We start from the raw sequence: 16,357 nt of genomic DNA on the forward strand, positions 1-16,357 counted from the left end.
TGGCCTCTTGGTCTCGCTCTCGCTCGAGATCGCTTCCCTTTTTTTTCTTTTTCTTTTCAGCATGGTGTGAATGCACCGACTCGAGGTATGTATCGAATCGCCACTAGCATGGATTCTTCAAGTTGGTGATTCCAAATTCTGCTTCCTGCGGCATCGTGCATGAGCGGACGTGGCAACCCGGAGCTAGAGTCAAAGCATTCTTTGAACCCGAAGGACAATTATTGTCTGTATCCATTACGAAAAGGAGCCCCAAGGTTAATTGAATTGAACTACCATTGGGATCGGTTCCCTGCTCCCGGATCGACAGTGTCTACTGGGAGCGGGGGACCGCGGATGTCAGACCAAGAAGCTGATCATTGCGAATTTGATCAACCGCTCCATTATTCCCTATGGCTTTTATGGAGTAGGGCATTGTTTCTTTTTTTCTCTTTCTCGGCCCTGTGGTATACGACATAGCCAACGATTGAAAATGGTCATGATTAGCTACCTAGGTAGCGCCACCAGGATCTCGGCCTGCGGCAGCAGCGGATTGCAGCTGTAGCGAGGCCCAATGTTATGAGGGTGTGCCGCTGTGTACTCCGTATTATCATTATTATTCCTCCACCGTCTCTTTGACCTTGTTTTATTTATTTGCTTTTTCTAGGGGCTGGTATCATCGCTATTCAGACTGGGCCCACAAAATCGGATAATGTAACCGTATGGCGATATTTCATGCTATTTGATGGAGCCTGCGGGCCGCATATTCCTGCCACATAACGGTACTGGCAATTTCACTTTATATTGCAATGAGGAGAGATATCGAGGGTTTCTATTTTGAGAAAAGTCAGCCCTTGACCACAGTTGAAGATAGGGTCTCAGCAAGTATCGGCCTTTTGTATTTTTTTTACCGGTCTCCCTGATGCCTTTTGACCTATGCATCTTTTAGTTTTGAGGGTTCGAATATATTGGATAGTCCATGGCCGATGCTCTTTGCCAGGCAGCCTTATTATCGACAAAAGCAAGAAAACAATATTAATTCCACGCAATCAATAACACGGGGCTAGGTACCGAGTACGTACAGATACATCGCACCGCCAAGCAGCAAAGCAAAAATATACACACTATTATCCCCTGAGCCGCATTGGCCCCAAACTCTGTAACACCCAAGGGTGCACAATCCCCACATGAAAATACACCAAGCCACCTTAGCAAGTGGCGTGGAAAAGACATGCGTCCCTTGCGTATATGTGCGGGCCGCAACACCCAAGCGATGAAAGGATCAACAACAGAATACATACGGGGTACAATATTACGGTTTCAATTCTATTATTGTACTCATTCTATTACTGTAGTCTTTATTCTGTGGAGTAGTTTATAGAGAATCTCTCCCCTTATAATGACCGCATTATGCGCATGAGCAGATCATTATCTGCCCGTGGACGCGAGCTGCTCCTGTATGTATTGCTACCGTTGCACAACACTTTTGAGGATTTGCATGTTTGCATATTTGGAAATACTGCTTTTTTTTATTTTTAATCCTCGGTAACAAAATATCCAATGTTCCTGTTGTACAAAGTGTACTTACACCGCGCAATGTTATTGAGCATGTATGAATATGTGCGTCTAGGCGGGTGGTGCTCCCGGGGCTCCCGCCTGTTGACATTCCATTACCATTGCTAGCTGGGTGCAGATGGTTAGATCCTGGTACCAGGATAGTGGTGCAGGAAACCTGCATTATTGGAAATTCGGCCTTGGGTCGCCTCCGTGGTGTCCGTGGTGTCTGGGGTGTTGATACTGGGCATGATTTGCAATGTTCGTTGGGGTTACAGTTACTTGGACGGTGGCGGTGACTATACCCAAGTAGACTGCACCTGATGACTCTGTTGTTCCTCTCACCGTACTTGGCGTCGGGTTGCCAGAAAGGAGCTTAGAGCCATTGGCTAAGGACTCCGCCAAAGCTTGGTTTTATCCTCAGTGGTCCCTGATTCCGTCGCTCTCGCTTTCCCCGGTTATTATCCTTGTACTTGTAGAGAGCCATAGTTATCAGACCTCGCCATCTCGGGGGCTGTCAAGGGAGAGTCTAGAACTCATTCGACCCCGGATTATAGATAAGGGATTGTCTGTCTAGATTCAATCGAGCATAGAAAGTCGGGGTCAAGCACCACACTGACGAGTCATGGTAGCTCTGGATGGATAAAAAAATGAATTACAGTACATTATCAGTTGGGAACTGACTTTAACCCCATATACCAGTGGGTCCCAATCGATCTCTTAAGCTTTCCAAATACCTTTTGAACCCATGGACACAGACCCAAGGTCGAGAACAGATCTGCTCCCGTATTAACTTAATTGACCAAGAACGCTCAATTTTAAACCCATTGATCGCATCAACTGATTTGTCAATTCTGTCTTTGCTTTGCCGCACGGGCTCGCCATCTTCCAATTTGTAGTTATACGAACTGTTATCCTAGGTAATGGTAGTGATCGTGAGTCAAAGAGCAACCTGTAATGAGTTCGAGTTCTGGGTTAAGGCTGAACTCTAGCCGAAGCCCTCGTATTTGTAACTATACTGCTAAAATTGATCACATGAATCCGGGCCAGCCTATTTTTCTTCTGATAGAGGCAAAATCTCCAGCTGGATCTCGGTATTTGGTTATTTCTCCAGCTGGATCTCGGTATTTGGTCACTATTAGCGCAGATGGGGAATCGCCATAATATGGGCGGTAGGACCTCCTAGAGTCGGTTCCACCCATGCGGTTCCGACTATGCGGCTCCGACCGGTCGAACGGGTTGCCATGATTTATGCTAATCTGTGTCCTTGCCCTACTGTATCTGATCGGGTCTAAGCTATTGGTTAAATTCACAGATCATGGCGTGATAAGGTTATATTTAGCATTCGTCGCCATAGCAGAGAACTCCGCTCTACTCCGTCCCTGGCGCTTGACTGCTCATTCCATTGATAGCTACTTGGCCAATTAGTCGATCTCTATCTGATCCGCAGGACACAAACAGGCTAGTGAATTGGTTTTGAACAAGTCAGATGATTTCCTATTCCCCAATAGCCCACTGTTCTATCTTTGTAAACTTTCGAGGCAAGGCATAACAAGGATTTCATTCATACCGACAGTGAAATTTGTGCTAGGCACTGACGTCGTCGGAATTAGATCGTACAGAGCAGGTCTCCGTACAGTTATTAGTGAAGTATTTCCTGTAGCTCTATACATAACGTACAAAACAAATGTCTCCAATCAGGATATGAGGTCTCATACCTTAGAGATCATCGAATTTGTCCACCAAACCCTTAGGAAATTGTTTCGGTTAAAAGTCTCCTGCAAACAACATTAATCACTTCAAGCTTTGATGATAAACTTGGCCACTTCACGAACTTGTGAGGTCAGGGAAGGAGTAAAGCTCAGCCAAGGAAGACATGCAGATCCTGTTGAGATCTTCACTTTTGAGATTTAGGATCTTTGCTCTCTATCTCGGTTTAATAGCATAGCTCAATTCATAGTTTCTGCCCTCCTTTCCATTCGCAGTTCCGTCTTTAGAATTGCAGCAGGCCCCTCTAACAAATCAAAAACGTCTAGGACCGAATGAAGCTTGAAGGCCTTGTGTATAATTCTATGTCTACGACTATGCAAAGTCCATATGGAAGTTCATACATTTTCCCCAAAGTCTGATGACACTTGTTCCTGAAAGTTTGACTACGGACGCAACAGATATACTCTTGCTAAACGAAGTCAACTTTTCAGATCATCGTCTGCCTAAATATATTTCACTAGCCATAGTGCTTTTTTCTTCGGTTAGTCAAAGTAATAGGACGATAGGAACGATTATATATATCGGCAGACTGCCTAGATGGGCAAATCTTGGTTTTTATTTTCCAATCGCAAGAATCTTAGTCAACTGGACAATTCATTCTTTCAACAGGTGCTATGCATTAAATAGAAGTGACTCTACTGCGAACTTAGATTTGAATTTTCTAGTAGAAAATTATGTTAAAAGGCTCAGAGTACTCTATCTTTACCCTCCTATGAGCCATCTCGCCTCATTATCTGGATCGTGTACAGTCCTCATCTAGCAAATCTCACAACTTCGTCTTCACAACTCCATCTTCACTCCCATTCACCTACAAAATACACAAACACCCTTTAGTTTTTCAAGGTAAGCACGGCAGGCTTCCACGGTAGGGTATTGTAGTTGCCACCGGCATTAGGGTCTCGTCCCTGGTAGAGGAGCTGCAGGTTGCATGGATCGACGGTCATCGTTTGGTCAGGGCTAGTTCGAACCAAATCACCGTGACTAATGTCCTTGGTCCAAGTTGCACCGCTATTGGCTTGTCCAGCAAAGGGCTTGCTCTCGCTTGCTGCCTGCGCTTCCCACGAGCCGCCGAGACTACTGGAGACGAATGAACGGAAATACCGGTGCCCTTGTGATCCAATTGCTTCGACAATCATAAGGTACTTGTTCTGGCCCTTGACGGTGTACACTTGAACTGCTTCGAATACGTCATTCGTAGAGCCACTCAGTACAACTTCTGAATTCGTACCGAAGCTTCCAGGGAAATCGTCGATAGACATGCTGCTGCGATAGATCTTGCCATTGTCCCCAGCAAAGAAAAGGTACATATGAGTAGAGTCACCAATAACGGTCTGATCAATGGCGCCAGTATCCGAGCCTGTGATCTTTCCGGTAAAAAGGGCATGCTCCGATGACCATCCATTGGCATTGGTAGGATCACTGGATGTTCGATACGTAAACGTGCTCGAGCCCCATTGGTAGGCCAGGACCCAAATGTTCTTTGGTTGGAAGTAGAACAAAGTGGGCGCAACGGCTGTAAAGCTCATTCCGACTTGACTCGCAGTTGCCATGCTAGACCAATCTGAAAAGGTGCCGAAGTTCATTGAGCCGTAGTTTCCACTTGCGTCGGTGGTGGATGCATAAACGAGGTGTTTATTGTTGAAAACCACATTGGTGAAATCCTTGATTGCGGTCCATCCGGACTTTGGATTCGCTAGAGCGCCAGTTGATGTCCAAGTATAGGTTGATGGAAGCGCGCAGCTGGCGAAGGCAACTGGGACTGATGCGAGCAACAGCATGCCAGATGACACCAGGTCATTCTTCCCCTTGGAGAATTTCATTGTCGTTGAGATTTATTGAAGACTTGAAGCGCAGATACAAGCCACCTGGGCAGGAACTGACCTTGTTTAAATACTCCAAGGACGGCTTATAAATTGAATGGTTTGGGCTGGGTAAATGAATTGAGCTAATTCATTGCCTTCGAAGATGAAATCCCAAATGTTTCAGTTGGAAAGGACTGACCCATGGGGGTGTTTCTAATTTGCTGACTTCAGAGAGGTTGACCAAAATAAACTACTATGTCAACCAGAAACATTAGTCCACCAGACTATTCCCTTTCAAGAAATAGTTGCGAGTATAAAATCTACATTGGATTAATTATTCCAAGCCTGTATTCAGGCTGAGATGAGCTGAGATTGGGTAAATGCATCGAAGAGATCTTGAGTCTAGCCATGGGTCTTCATGGTAATGCTAAGCTGACTGATTTCTTACTGATACCTAGTTGCATTAATCTTATACTACGGCTGTTCCACTATCAAACACGCTAATTTTAAGCAAACTTTTCTTGGTGGTTATACCTTCTCAGTGTACTCTGTAGGTTGCACCTTGCTGAAAGCTGAAGAAAACCAGATGTAATCCCAGGCACCTCCGAGCGGGATTTGGCAGGAGAGATGTAAATAGCTGAACAAGGCAGCCCCTGTGTTGTACTTAATCAAGTTGGAGTTAACTATTTTTTGTTGGCCTTCAAAGTATGAATTACACGGGGTAGATGTCATCTCCACCCCTGAGGACCCCTCTTCGTTTCAACTAAACAAATCATTCCGCCCTTAAGTGCAAGCCAAGACTTCTGGACTCTCTCCTTATTATGTGGGGGCTAGGACCCGTAAAATTTGTCTCGGGAAGGACTGCCCCAGTAACTACCGTTTCAACTGTCAATTGATCTTCACCTCCGAGCGGGATTTGGCAGGAGAGATGTAAATAGCTGAACAAGGCAGCCCCTGTGTTGTACTTAATCAAGTTGGAGTTAACTATTTTTTGTTGGCCTTCAAAGTATGAATTACACGGGGTAGATGTCATCTCCACCCCTGAGGACCCCTCTTCGTTTCAACTAAACAAATCATTCCGCCCTTAAGCGCAAGCCAAGACTTCTGGACTCTCTCCTTATTATGTGGGGGCTAGGACCCGTAAAATTTGTCTCGGGAAGGACTGCCCCAGTAACTACCGTTTCAACTGTCAATTGATCTTCACGAACCCAGCCCTATAAAAAGATCTTCTCATCCTCCCGGAAGCTGTCTTCTACCAGTCTCATTTCCATTTACCGACTTGAGGAGCCAACATGTTTCCTAATATGATTCAAATCAAGGCAGCTGCTTTAGTCATGATTTTCGCTGGCCATGTGCTTGCCGGACCAGTTGAATCCCGACAAGCCTCTGTGAGCATTGATGCCAAATTCAAGGCCCATGGGAAGAAATATTTGGGAAATATTGGTGATCAGGGCACCTTGACTAAGAATGAGAAGACCCCGGCAATCATCAAGGCTGACTTCGGCCAACTGACTCCGGAGAACAGTATGAAGTGGGACGCCACTGAGCGTAAGTACAACTTTCTCGAGGCTACTAGAGTACCAGAAGCTGATTTACCAAAATAGCAAACCGAGGACAGTTCTCCTTCACAGGGTCTGACTACCTGGTATGTACCCAGCCTTTTCCGCGGAAATTGCTTCCTTGCCTGGTCCTTACACATTCTAGGTCAACTTTGCCCAGTCAAATGGGAAACTGATCCGCGGCCACACTCTTGGTAAGTCCTTGAAACTCTAGAACTCAAGCATATCACAACAAAAGAGGCTAAACTCGTCAAGTGTGGCACTCCCAGCTCCCATCTTGGGTCTCTTCCATCTCAGACAAAACAACCCTGATCGATGTCATGAAAAATCACATTACCACGGTGATGAACCACTACAAGGGCAAAATCTACGCCTGGGTACGTTGTATCGATAATATGAGTTGTACCAAGCTACGTTACTGACCAACCTAAGGACGTTGTAAACGAAATTTTCAACGAGGACGGTTCCCTTCGTAACAGTGTCTTCTACAATGTGATTGGCGAAGACTTTGTGCGGATCGCCTTCGAAACAGCTCGTGCTGCAGACCCAAATGCAAAGCTCTACATCAACGACTACAAGTCAGTCGCAGCCCTATACTTATACTCTTTTCATTCTGCATGAATTCTGACCTTACACAGCCTGGATACTGCCTCTTATCCTAAATTGGAGGGTATGGTTAGCCATGTCAAAAAGTGGATTGCTGCTGGTATCCCAATTGACGGAATCGGTAAGATACCTGCCATTGCAGCTCACCGTATATGATTGCTCACTCCTTTTAAGGCTCTCAAACCCACTTAAATGCCGGTGCTGGTGCTGCAGTTTCAGGATAAGTACCCACTTGCTTCTTATGGACCGAAAATTAGCTAACAACCCTCCACAGCTCTCAATGCTCTAGCCAGTGCAGGAACGAAGGAGGTCGCTATCACTGAGCTTGATATTGCTGGCGCCAGCTCTACCGACTACGTGAATGTGAGTTCCACAATGTTATCCCTGGTATTATTGACTCCCTACTAAATCTCTATTTTTTTTATAGGTTGTCAAAGCTTGCCTGAACCAGCCGAAATGTGTCGGAATCACCGTTTGGGGAGTTGCTGACCCGGTAAGTGCCCATTCCTCCCCTGGAAAATCATATTGTATACTAATACTACATACTTTGATAGGATTCGTGGCGCTCCAGTTCGAGCCCATTGCTTTTCGACAGCAACTATAACCCCAAGAATGCATACACTGCCATCGCAAATGCCCTCTAGGAGAGATGCTTTCGATATCTATCAGCAGTTGAGTCGGCTGCACTTCAAATCGGGAGTGCTCCGATGACAGGAAAGCGTTAACTTGGTTGGCTAATAGAAATTGAATCGACTGAATTGTGATCTCTTGCGGAATGTGTCTGGCGATGTTTCAGGGCCCCACAGTGGAGCATCTACTTGGGTGAAGAATACGGAGTAGAATCCTGAGACAGAACTAGCGTACATACCTCTAACTCAAAATCCACACATAGCATACCCATGTACGGAGTACTCCGTACATGGGTATAACTATGCTCCACATTCTCGGACCCTGGTCTTAGACCCCACTTGATTAGGCTGATTTGGCAAGTAATACGGTACTTGAGTGTGGACATTTCCCGGCTAGAGTGCAGGCCCTGCAGGGCTCTCCCCTTTAATCTTAGGGGCAAAGACCCTGAATATGACAACCCAAACTGTCAATCATCCCAAGTTAGACCAATTAGCGGTGGACCGCTATGCTAAAATAGTGTTTTGCAAACGGCTCCCGAGTCTTCAATTTTTCGTGGACATTATATGTAATGCTTATCGACCGAACATCTTCTCCCAAGTTGCTTATACACACCTGTGAAACATTCCGGCGGCCATAGACACGGTAGAGAATCATTGTTGTAGGGACAATGTTCAGACCTAGCGAGGCTTTTATAGGCAAAAGAGCACAACCAATAAATTTCTAGACTAGATGTATATGTGCCATATCGGATTTTCTGTTTACCTAACTCGCACTTTCGCATTACTTAACGGAATAGTTAAGTCAAGGTAGAGTTAACAACAGGTATCTGGACTAGATAGATATACATATTTTATATCGCAATTTTTCCTTTAACTCTCACTTTCGCGTTACTTGAGGTACATATAGTGTAAACTATACTTAAACTATATGTAAAATTCTCCATGGATCTATACATGTAGCCACCTAGTAGTAATGGGTAACCCGTGGAGGCAAATGTTTGCCTTGATAGGGATTTTCCATTGGGGACTCCCTGGGAATAATAGAAGCGTACCATGTACCTGTAGGAAATGTAAGGATGTACAAATGTTTGCTAACCTACGCACGGTTTAATTTTAGGTGAGGCCGCTTGATCTGATTTGTGAATTCTAAAACTTCAAACCTCCACGCCTCGTTACTTCTTTCCTGTCACTTCCTCCTTGTCACTTCCTCCTTGTCACTTCCTTCCTTTTCTACCCGTTCACAGACTAGTGCTATTCCACCAACTCTTTTCTCGTACGCGTGTTATCATGGAGACAACCACAAACTATCTTTCGCTTCCCGCAATTGCGGAGTTCATCACCGCATACGAGACTAAGCCAACTGCTGAGAATGCCAAGATCATGGTGAGCGGTCTCCTGGCTTACGCCTTCGATTCAAATGATGGCTGGGTCCTCAAGTGGCAAGAGGACGAGGAGAACAACCACTCGAACTGCTTTGTCGTGAGAGCCGTTGGCGAAGACAGGTCCCTGCACACCATCGTGAAGGTTATCCTCGACCCGGCTGGTTCAATCAAGGACAACTGGGATCAATCTGTTCCACGCTTGAGCAGTGCCCCGCTGCCCAGTGAGAGATGCTGGGCAATCCTCATCCGTGGCATCAAAGTCCGACTTTACGAATACCACCGCGACCAAGAGCCCGACGACCGTCTGGTTCCCTGTGACTTCAAGCTTGCCGACAAGACAAGGCATGCGGTTCATATTCGCAAAAATGCTGATGCAATCAACAATCTTCTCACCAGCATCCCTAACCAGGTCCCCCTGCCACTCGAGGAAGGTGAACACGGCAACCCGTCTCTGAATGACTGTGCCACCGACATCCCAACTGAGTCGCAGGTTTCCCTGGATGCTACTCTTGAGAATGTCTCTACCTCTGGCGCGTACGTGGAGTCATCCTCTGAGGACCCTCCCACTGAGGCTAGCGAGGAAAGGACCCCCACTAGTGAGGACAAGACGCCTACCGTGGCCGAGCCTGTCGCTGAGAATGAGGCCGCTACCCAGGCCAGGACAGCAACCAAGGTCGATACTACTACCTCCCAGCCCAAGTGTACCACCGAGGCCAAGGCTGCAATTCTAGCCAGGGCCGCAGCTGGGGCCAAGAGTACCCAGGCCAAGACTGGTGCTGGGGTCAAGAATGGCACTCAAGCCAAAACTGGTAGTCAAGCTAAGGCTGCTCTGCTAGCGAAGGGGGTTGCTGGGATGAAGATCACTCCGAAAGTCAAGCCTGCGAATGTGACTGAGGTTGTAAGACATACAGACACAGACTAGAAGGTATGTGATTTACTAGGCCTCGATGGCTATCTACTTCTTGCTAATGGTAGTACCTCCAATAGGTCGCAAGTCTCTCACAGACCAATGTTTTCAGTTCACGATTCACGATTTACACTTCACGGTTCTCGGTTCTCGGTTCTCGGCGTTCCTTGTCTTACTCTTGTTTCTTCTTTCCAGACATCCACTTGTCTCATCCAACACCGGCACTTTCAACAAGTGCCAAGTCTTGTGCATGGTGGAAGTCGGGTTCCTAGCTTTTCACAAAAAGTGCATTCAAATGAAGCTGAAATCCGTTGCTTCGTGGTTTCACAGGTGGACCGTTCTTTGCTATTTTTCTATTTTTCTATTTTTTTTTTTTTTTTTTTTTTTTTCGTGGGGCCTTTATCTTTTGCCATGGAGGAGTGCATTTCCTAGGGGGATTTAACATGGCGGCCTCGACACATCTACTTAGATGGTCTTAATGGAATTTTTTTCCCTATCTACTTTCGAGAGATGCTCTAAGAAGCATCATCCAAATTCAGTAGAAGTATGAACAGTGGACATGCGAGTTGTTCGGAAACAGACGTTTTTAGGGCTACCCGCAGCTATGACGTGCGAAAAGGGATAGAACATTTTGAAAACCACAGTACAGGAACTGGTATCAATGAACAGCCTTGTAGATAGAAATAATTGCCCAGAATAGACACTGGGTAGTTTGAATAATCTACAAAGATGAAGAAATAGCAAGCAAAGTAAAAGCAAAGGGTTATCACACAATCCGCATAAATCCCACCTGGAGGATTTAGGTGTACTTCCGAAGCTGTGAATGATCATTGTCAGCATATTTCCATATCGGCATATACAAAAGACATCTTCAAAACTCACATCAAGCGTCAACGATTTGCTGCTGTTCTCGACCTGGTCCCGGTAGATACCGACCAGAGCCTCACTGTTCTGGAACAGTCCGGTTTTCAGACTAATCACGATAAACTGCATGCCAGGTGCGGCATGGTCATGGATATAGTTGGCAATGCGGGCGACGTTGGTGTTGTCCAGGGCTGCGTCAACCTCGTCCAGCACGAAGAATGGAGACGGCTGGTACGAGTGGATAGCGAACAGCAAAGCGAGTGCGGCCATGGTCTTCTCACCACCTGACAGGTGTTCCATGTCTCGGAAACGTTTGAGGGGAGGCATGGCGTGGTATTTGATGCCGTCTAAGTAGGGCTCGTCCGAGTCCTCAATATCGAGGTAGCTGTTGAAATGTTAGTTATCCGTTCAGAGCCAGAAGTTTAATAAGAAGAAACCTACGCTTGACCGCCCAGGGGGTAATTGGCACTGCGCGTGAGTTCACGGTAAATCGGCCCGATTTGCTCGGAAATGTGGGTGAATGCCTTATTGAAGAGGTCGGACCGCGTCTTCATCACGGACTCAAACTCTTCCTTGGCCTTCCGTGCGGATTTCCGGGCGTCCTCGAAGTCCTTTTCGGTGCTGCGAAGTTTGTTCTCGACATTCTCCAAGCGCTCCATGGCACGCGCATTCGGGGCCATCTTGTCGAGCTCGCTGTTGAGAACACGGACCTTTTCGAGCAGTTCATCCTCGAGCTTGTCATCGGCCTCCTGTAATCGAATTAGTATTTGAGAAATAAACCGATAGGAGCAACACTAACCTCTTTCAGGGTCTCTCCCAGAGAATCGAAGTCGACTTCAATACCATAATCGTGCACCGGAGGAGCCTCGTCCAAACCGTCTCCTTCATCCACCTCCATAGCATCCGGGTCTGCTGCTTGCACAAGGTCATCGATTGGAAGCTTGTCAAGCGAATTGGAAGACTCGGTCAAAGGAACATCAATGTCTTCAAGTTTGCAGCGGCGCAGAAGAGCGTAACGACTGGAAGAGTTTCTCTGAATCTCTGCCTCAAGCGCATTGACGTTCTTCAACGCTGTTTCAACGTGCTTGCTACGCCTCTGGAGTTCACGGCGCTGCTCTGCCAAGTTTTCTGCTGACTGGCCATAGATTTGCTTCTGCTTCTCGAGTGCCTCTCGGAGGAGCTCAAGTTCCGCTTCGAATTCATCGAGCTGGTTGCGGATTTCTTCTTGCTGACTTTGCAGCTCTTCAATCAGGCTCTGATCGCGCTCATATTGGGCTTTGAGGCCATTGATTCGGTCCTCGGTGGCTTGAATACGCTGTTTCTCAAAGCTGAGTTGATTCTCGATTCGGCTCTTTTGGGTGGTGAATTCAAGCTTCTTTTGTGCGGCCTCTTCCTGCATAGAGCCCTGCTGGGCCTCATATTCTCGGATATCATCATACCCTAAGCGCTTACAGAACTTGCGGTAGATCTCATCCTCAACGGTGCTAACCGAAGCTTGTGACGTTTCGATTGTCTCGTCTAGCTCGTCAAGGTTTTCCTTGCGCTCGGTGTATTTGGGTCGCAATTCCTCCATCTGGCGCTTAACGAAGTCAAGCTCGCTACGCTTGCTCTCGAGGTTCCTCTCAAGGGCTTTCAACTCATCACGGGAGTAAGCGAGGCGCTGCTCGAGACCGACGAGCTCACCCTGGAGCGTCTCTTCTTCGGAGCCTCGGCGGTGACTCTTGGGGAGGGTAGTGAGATCACTCATGAGCTTCTCCTTTAATTTATACAGGTTCTCAACCTCAGAATCTTCCCAGCGCTTGGAGTTCTGCTGAGGACCACGTCCACCAGTCATGAGACCACCCTTGTGGATGACAGTTCCATCGAGGGTGACAGCCTTCGCGTCCACATTTCGTTCGTAGCAAAGATACTTGGCCGTCGCCAGATCATCACATACAATAGAGTTGCCGCACGCGTAGCTGATTGCTCGCGCAACCGAATCATCGTAGTCAACAGTCTCAATCGCAGGCCGCATGCCCCGATGCATGCCCTTCAGGTTCGAGTTGAATGCCTTGACTTGAATGGTTTCTAGAGGGATGAATGTGGCCTGACCTGCTCGTTGGTCGCGCAGGTGTTGAATGCACTCTTTAGCAGTCTTCTCGTTGTCCACAACAATGGCGTCGAAGTGTCGTCCTAGTACGGTGCTGACTGCATCGGAGTATTTCTTCTGCTTCGGCCGGCAAAGATCACTGACGCGGCCTTTAACACCGGGGAAGATGCGCTTCAAGGCTGAGATCAACTCCTTGGCCCGGAGTTCGCGTTCGGTCTGCTTCTTACCATCATCGGCCTCGAGAAGTTTTCTTAACACCACCTGAAGTTTTTCTTCTAGCTCGGTCCGCATTTGCGAGACCTTTAAACGCTCGGAAGTCAATGCATTCAGCTCCTTCTTCTTACGGTCAATGTCTTTAGAGGTGGACTTGACGGCGTCATTGAGAGACGACTTGCGTTCGGTCATGTTCTGGACATCGGATTCAACAGATTTGAGTTGCCATTCAGTGTTCTCAAACTTGCCCTTCAAGCTGTTGACTGCTTCGGCTTCGGTCTTTCTCTGCCGGCGCAGATTGTCCAGGTTCAAGGAGTCCGCCGATGAACGCCGATTGACTTCTTCTCTGAGCTTGTGGTACTCCTGCTGGTCGGCTTCGCTCAGCTGGCCACCCTTCTTGCTCATCGTCTTCTGCCATTCGACTTCCCACTGAGCCTGAGCTTTCTCGACAAGCTTGAGATCTTTTTCTAGTTGTTTGCCATTGTTGGATTGTGATGTGCGCTCCTTTTCGATCTCGGTGATCTTTGAAGAGTATCTCTCAACCTTCTTCTGGGTGATGTCGATCTTCTCGTCGACAGGCACAAGCGAGTTGTTGAGTTCTTCAATATCCCTCTCCTTCTTCATGATGTTCTTCTCGGCCTTGCCGACATCTCTACCGACTCGAGCATGGTCTTTCTTAGCATCTTCGACGTTCTTCTCGTATTTCTCGACGCCACGGCGGTACTCTTTGAGCTCATCTTGATATTTCTGGATATCCGCACTGGAGTCGTCAATCAGTCGCTGGAAGTGAAAGAGCTTCCATAGGATATGAGTGATAATGGCCTGGTCGCGTTCCTCGGCCTTTTTCGCATAGTTCTCGGCCTCTCGCTTCTGTTCCTGGTATTGCTTGACTTCGGAATTGATTCCTCGTCGACGGTTGAGCTGAACGGTTTGCTGTTCTGCGGCCTCCTCCGCCTCTGCCTTGAACTTTTCATAGTCGGCTTTGTGCTCCAGGCTGCCAGAGATCTGCTCAATCAACCGAGTAAGGTCCTTGGGCGACTGGGATGCGATTGCCTCGACATCACCCTGGAACACCAGGAAGTTTCTCGCCTTGATCAGGATATTCTCCTCCTCCAAGGCCTCGTTATATTGGTGGGCGGACACGATTCGGTTGTTGATGCGGTACTCGCTAACACCCTGGCTAGTAATAGATCGGCGCCATTGCTGCTCCTCGCCTGCGTCATCCTCATAGACTGCCATCACCCAAGCGGACTTCGGGTCGTTTCCACCGGCATCTTGGGAGACATCCATGCTCTCTGGCTCCTCCTCTTGTTCGCCATCCTGCTCATCGGCAGCAGGCTCTCCATCTACTTTAGATGTGCGCAAAACACGGCCGCGGTACACAAGGTCACGGAGATTCGTCGATCGCAAGTGAGAAGACTTGATTCCTAGAACGAAAGATATGGCATCCATCCTAATGCGCATTAGCCTAAGGCACTTTGGGCTAAGACCAGGAAGCACTCACGAGTTTGACTTGCCGGACCCGTTCGGGCCAATAATCGACGTGAAATACGCATCTCCGAATAGGAGGACATGATGTCCCTTGTAGGACTTGAAGTCTAGTGACAAAGTTAGCTACTGCCGCGTCGCATCTTCCGGTCGTACATACTGAAAAGCTCCAAACGAATGAGTTTTCCCATCTTGCCAGCGGCTTCCTGAGGGAGCAACGCGCCGAGAAATTCAAGAACCCTGTTATTTAAACAAAAGATTGAGTTGTGGGCAAGATGTGGGAGGGGCGCGATAACGGGTGAACCGCGTCCACCTAAGACGCGCCGGCCATCACGTGGCACCCCAAATTTAGTGATGCATAAACCTTGGGAAGGCAATATAACATTACATACTACAATATATTCTAACAAGCAGTAAAGCAGTAGGACTCTGACAAAATACTTTTCCATGGTATAATTGAAATCGCCTTCTTGACTGGTATTACAAGTGCTCTATCGCTATCTAAGAGACAAAGCCAAAATGATGTACAGAACGTGACTAGATGCGACACGACACGAAGAGACCTTCGTGATACTTGGATAATGATCGCCAATTAATCTCTGAATGGCATCTTCACATTCACCATGCGCCCAAAGTGTAGGAGATCATCCGAGATGTATCCATTGGAGTCCAATCGGAAATGGGTTTTGTGACCCGCTAACTGCACAATGATGAAGTCCTCGTTCGTGAAAAGTTGCCGCACGCTCTGGAAAATCCGGCGAGGCATAGATTTCACCGTCCTGATGAAGGTTGGCTCAGTTTCCAATTCACGGCCGAGTTTGGTACTATCCTCGTAACGCTTCATGGTTTCTGGAGAGACCGAGATTCTGCGCTTGAAAGAGAGATCGCCCGGTGCCACTTCGACCTGGTAAGGCTTCTTGAAAGGGACCATGCTTCGGACACTGAAGAGGACGCGCATACGACCATCGGAATTGACCGCTCTGATATTTCTGACTAGGGAGCCAGTTCGGGCGATGAACAAGGTGCCACCAACGCTCATCATGATACAGATACCACCAAATAGAGTTTTCTGCCACATTGGAAGAGGAATCAGAGGATCCACGAGAACCGCGTTCGAGTTGTAGATGGAATAGGCGAAGCAAAACGCGGAGAGACCGTATGCAGTTAAAACATATGGGCGATGAGAAGGAGCTTGGAACAAAAGCACCTGTCCGGCTTTTATTACTTTCGTTTGCAGCTTCGCAAGGGCACGGGGGTTCTTGTTCCCATAAGGGCTTGCGGCCTGCCACGCGGAATCGACAGTTCTAGCCACACCCTTGGCCTTATAACGAGGCGCACTAGAATTGAAGTAGCGCAAGGATGATGCCGAGTTCATCTGAAAGCCAGGTCGCATTGGACTTTGGAGGCATTGGCGCCAGAATATTGAGAAGGCGGGTGTTCTGGCGGACATGGCTGTATCTGAGCCTATGGATGCTCACGTTAGTAAAGTGATGAAGACCATGACGCGCAGCCAATTGA

The 16,357-nt window shown here is 47.6% G+C and overlaps 5 protein-coding genes across 5 annotated transcripts; 2 read left to right on the forward strand and 3 right to left on the reverse strand.

Moving 5' to 3' along the window:
* Positions 1-4,130: 4,130 nt before the first annotated feature.
* N7487_009864 (uncharacterized protein) lies at positions 4,131-5,120 on the reverse strand (the record flags this gene model as incomplete). The annotated part of the gene is made up of 1 exon (XM_056877594.1): positions 4,131-5,120. One exon carries the CDS (start codon positions 5,118-5,120, stop codon positions 4,131-4,133), a length of 990 nt encoding a protein of 329 aa, XP_056726174.1.
* A 1,274-nt stretch (positions 5,121-6,394) lies between these two features.
* N7487_009865 (endo-1,4-beta-xylanase) lies at positions 6,395-7,911 on the forward strand (the record flags this gene model as incomplete). The annotated part of the gene is made up of 10 exons (XM_056877595.1): positions 6,395-6,650; positions 6,707-6,747; positions 6,807-6,855; positions 6,917-7,038; positions 7,094-7,239; positions 7,300-7,388; positions 7,442-7,471; positions 7,542-7,630; positions 7,695-7,760; positions 7,822-7,911. 10 exons carry the CDS (start codon positions 6,395-6,397, stop codon positions 7,909-7,911), a joined length of 978 nt encoding a protein of 325 aa, XP_056726175.1.
* Positions 7,912-9,183: 1,272 nt separating this feature from the next.
* N7487_009866 (uncharacterized protein) lies at positions 9,184-10,200 on the forward strand (the record flags this gene model as incomplete). Its single annotated transcript, XM_056877596.1, has 1 exon — positions 9,184-10,200. One exon carries the CDS (start codon positions 9,184-9,186, stop codon positions 10,198-10,200), a length of 1,017 nt encoding a protein of 338 aa, XP_056726176.1.
* A 784-nt stretch (positions 10,201-10,984) lies between these two features.
* Positions 10,985-15,030, reverse strand: N7487_009867 (cohesin subunit SMC1; the record flags this gene model as incomplete). The annotated part of the gene is made up of 6 exons (XM_056877597.1): positions 10,985-11,002; positions 11,068-11,434; positions 11,491-11,798; positions 11,849-14,804; positions 14,856-14,949; positions 15,000-15,030. The coding sequence occupies 6 exons, from the start codon at positions 15,028-15,030 to the stop codon at positions 10,985-10,987; spliced, it is 3,774 nt and encodes a 1,257-aa protein (XP_056726177.1).
* A 401-nt stretch (positions 15,031-15,431) lies between these two features.
* Positions 15,432-16,289, reverse strand: N7487_009868 (uncharacterized protein; the record flags this gene model as incomplete). Its single annotated transcript, XM_056877598.1, has 1 exon — positions 15,432-16,289. One exon carries the CDS (start codon positions 16,287-16,289, stop codon positions 15,432-15,434), a length of 858 nt encoding a protein of 285 aa, XP_056726178.1.
* Between the last annotated feature and the right edge of the window lie 68 nt (positions 16,290-16,357).

The sequence above is a fragment of the Penicillium crustosum genome (genome assembly GCF_028827405.1).
Source record: "Penicillium crustosum strain IBT 35664 chromosome Unknown utg000004l_segment0_segment0, whole genome shotgun sequence".
In the NCBI taxonomy this organism is placed as follows: Eukaryota; Fungi; Ascomycota; class Eurotiomycetes; order Eurotiales; family Aspergillaceae; genus Penicillium; species Penicillium crustosum.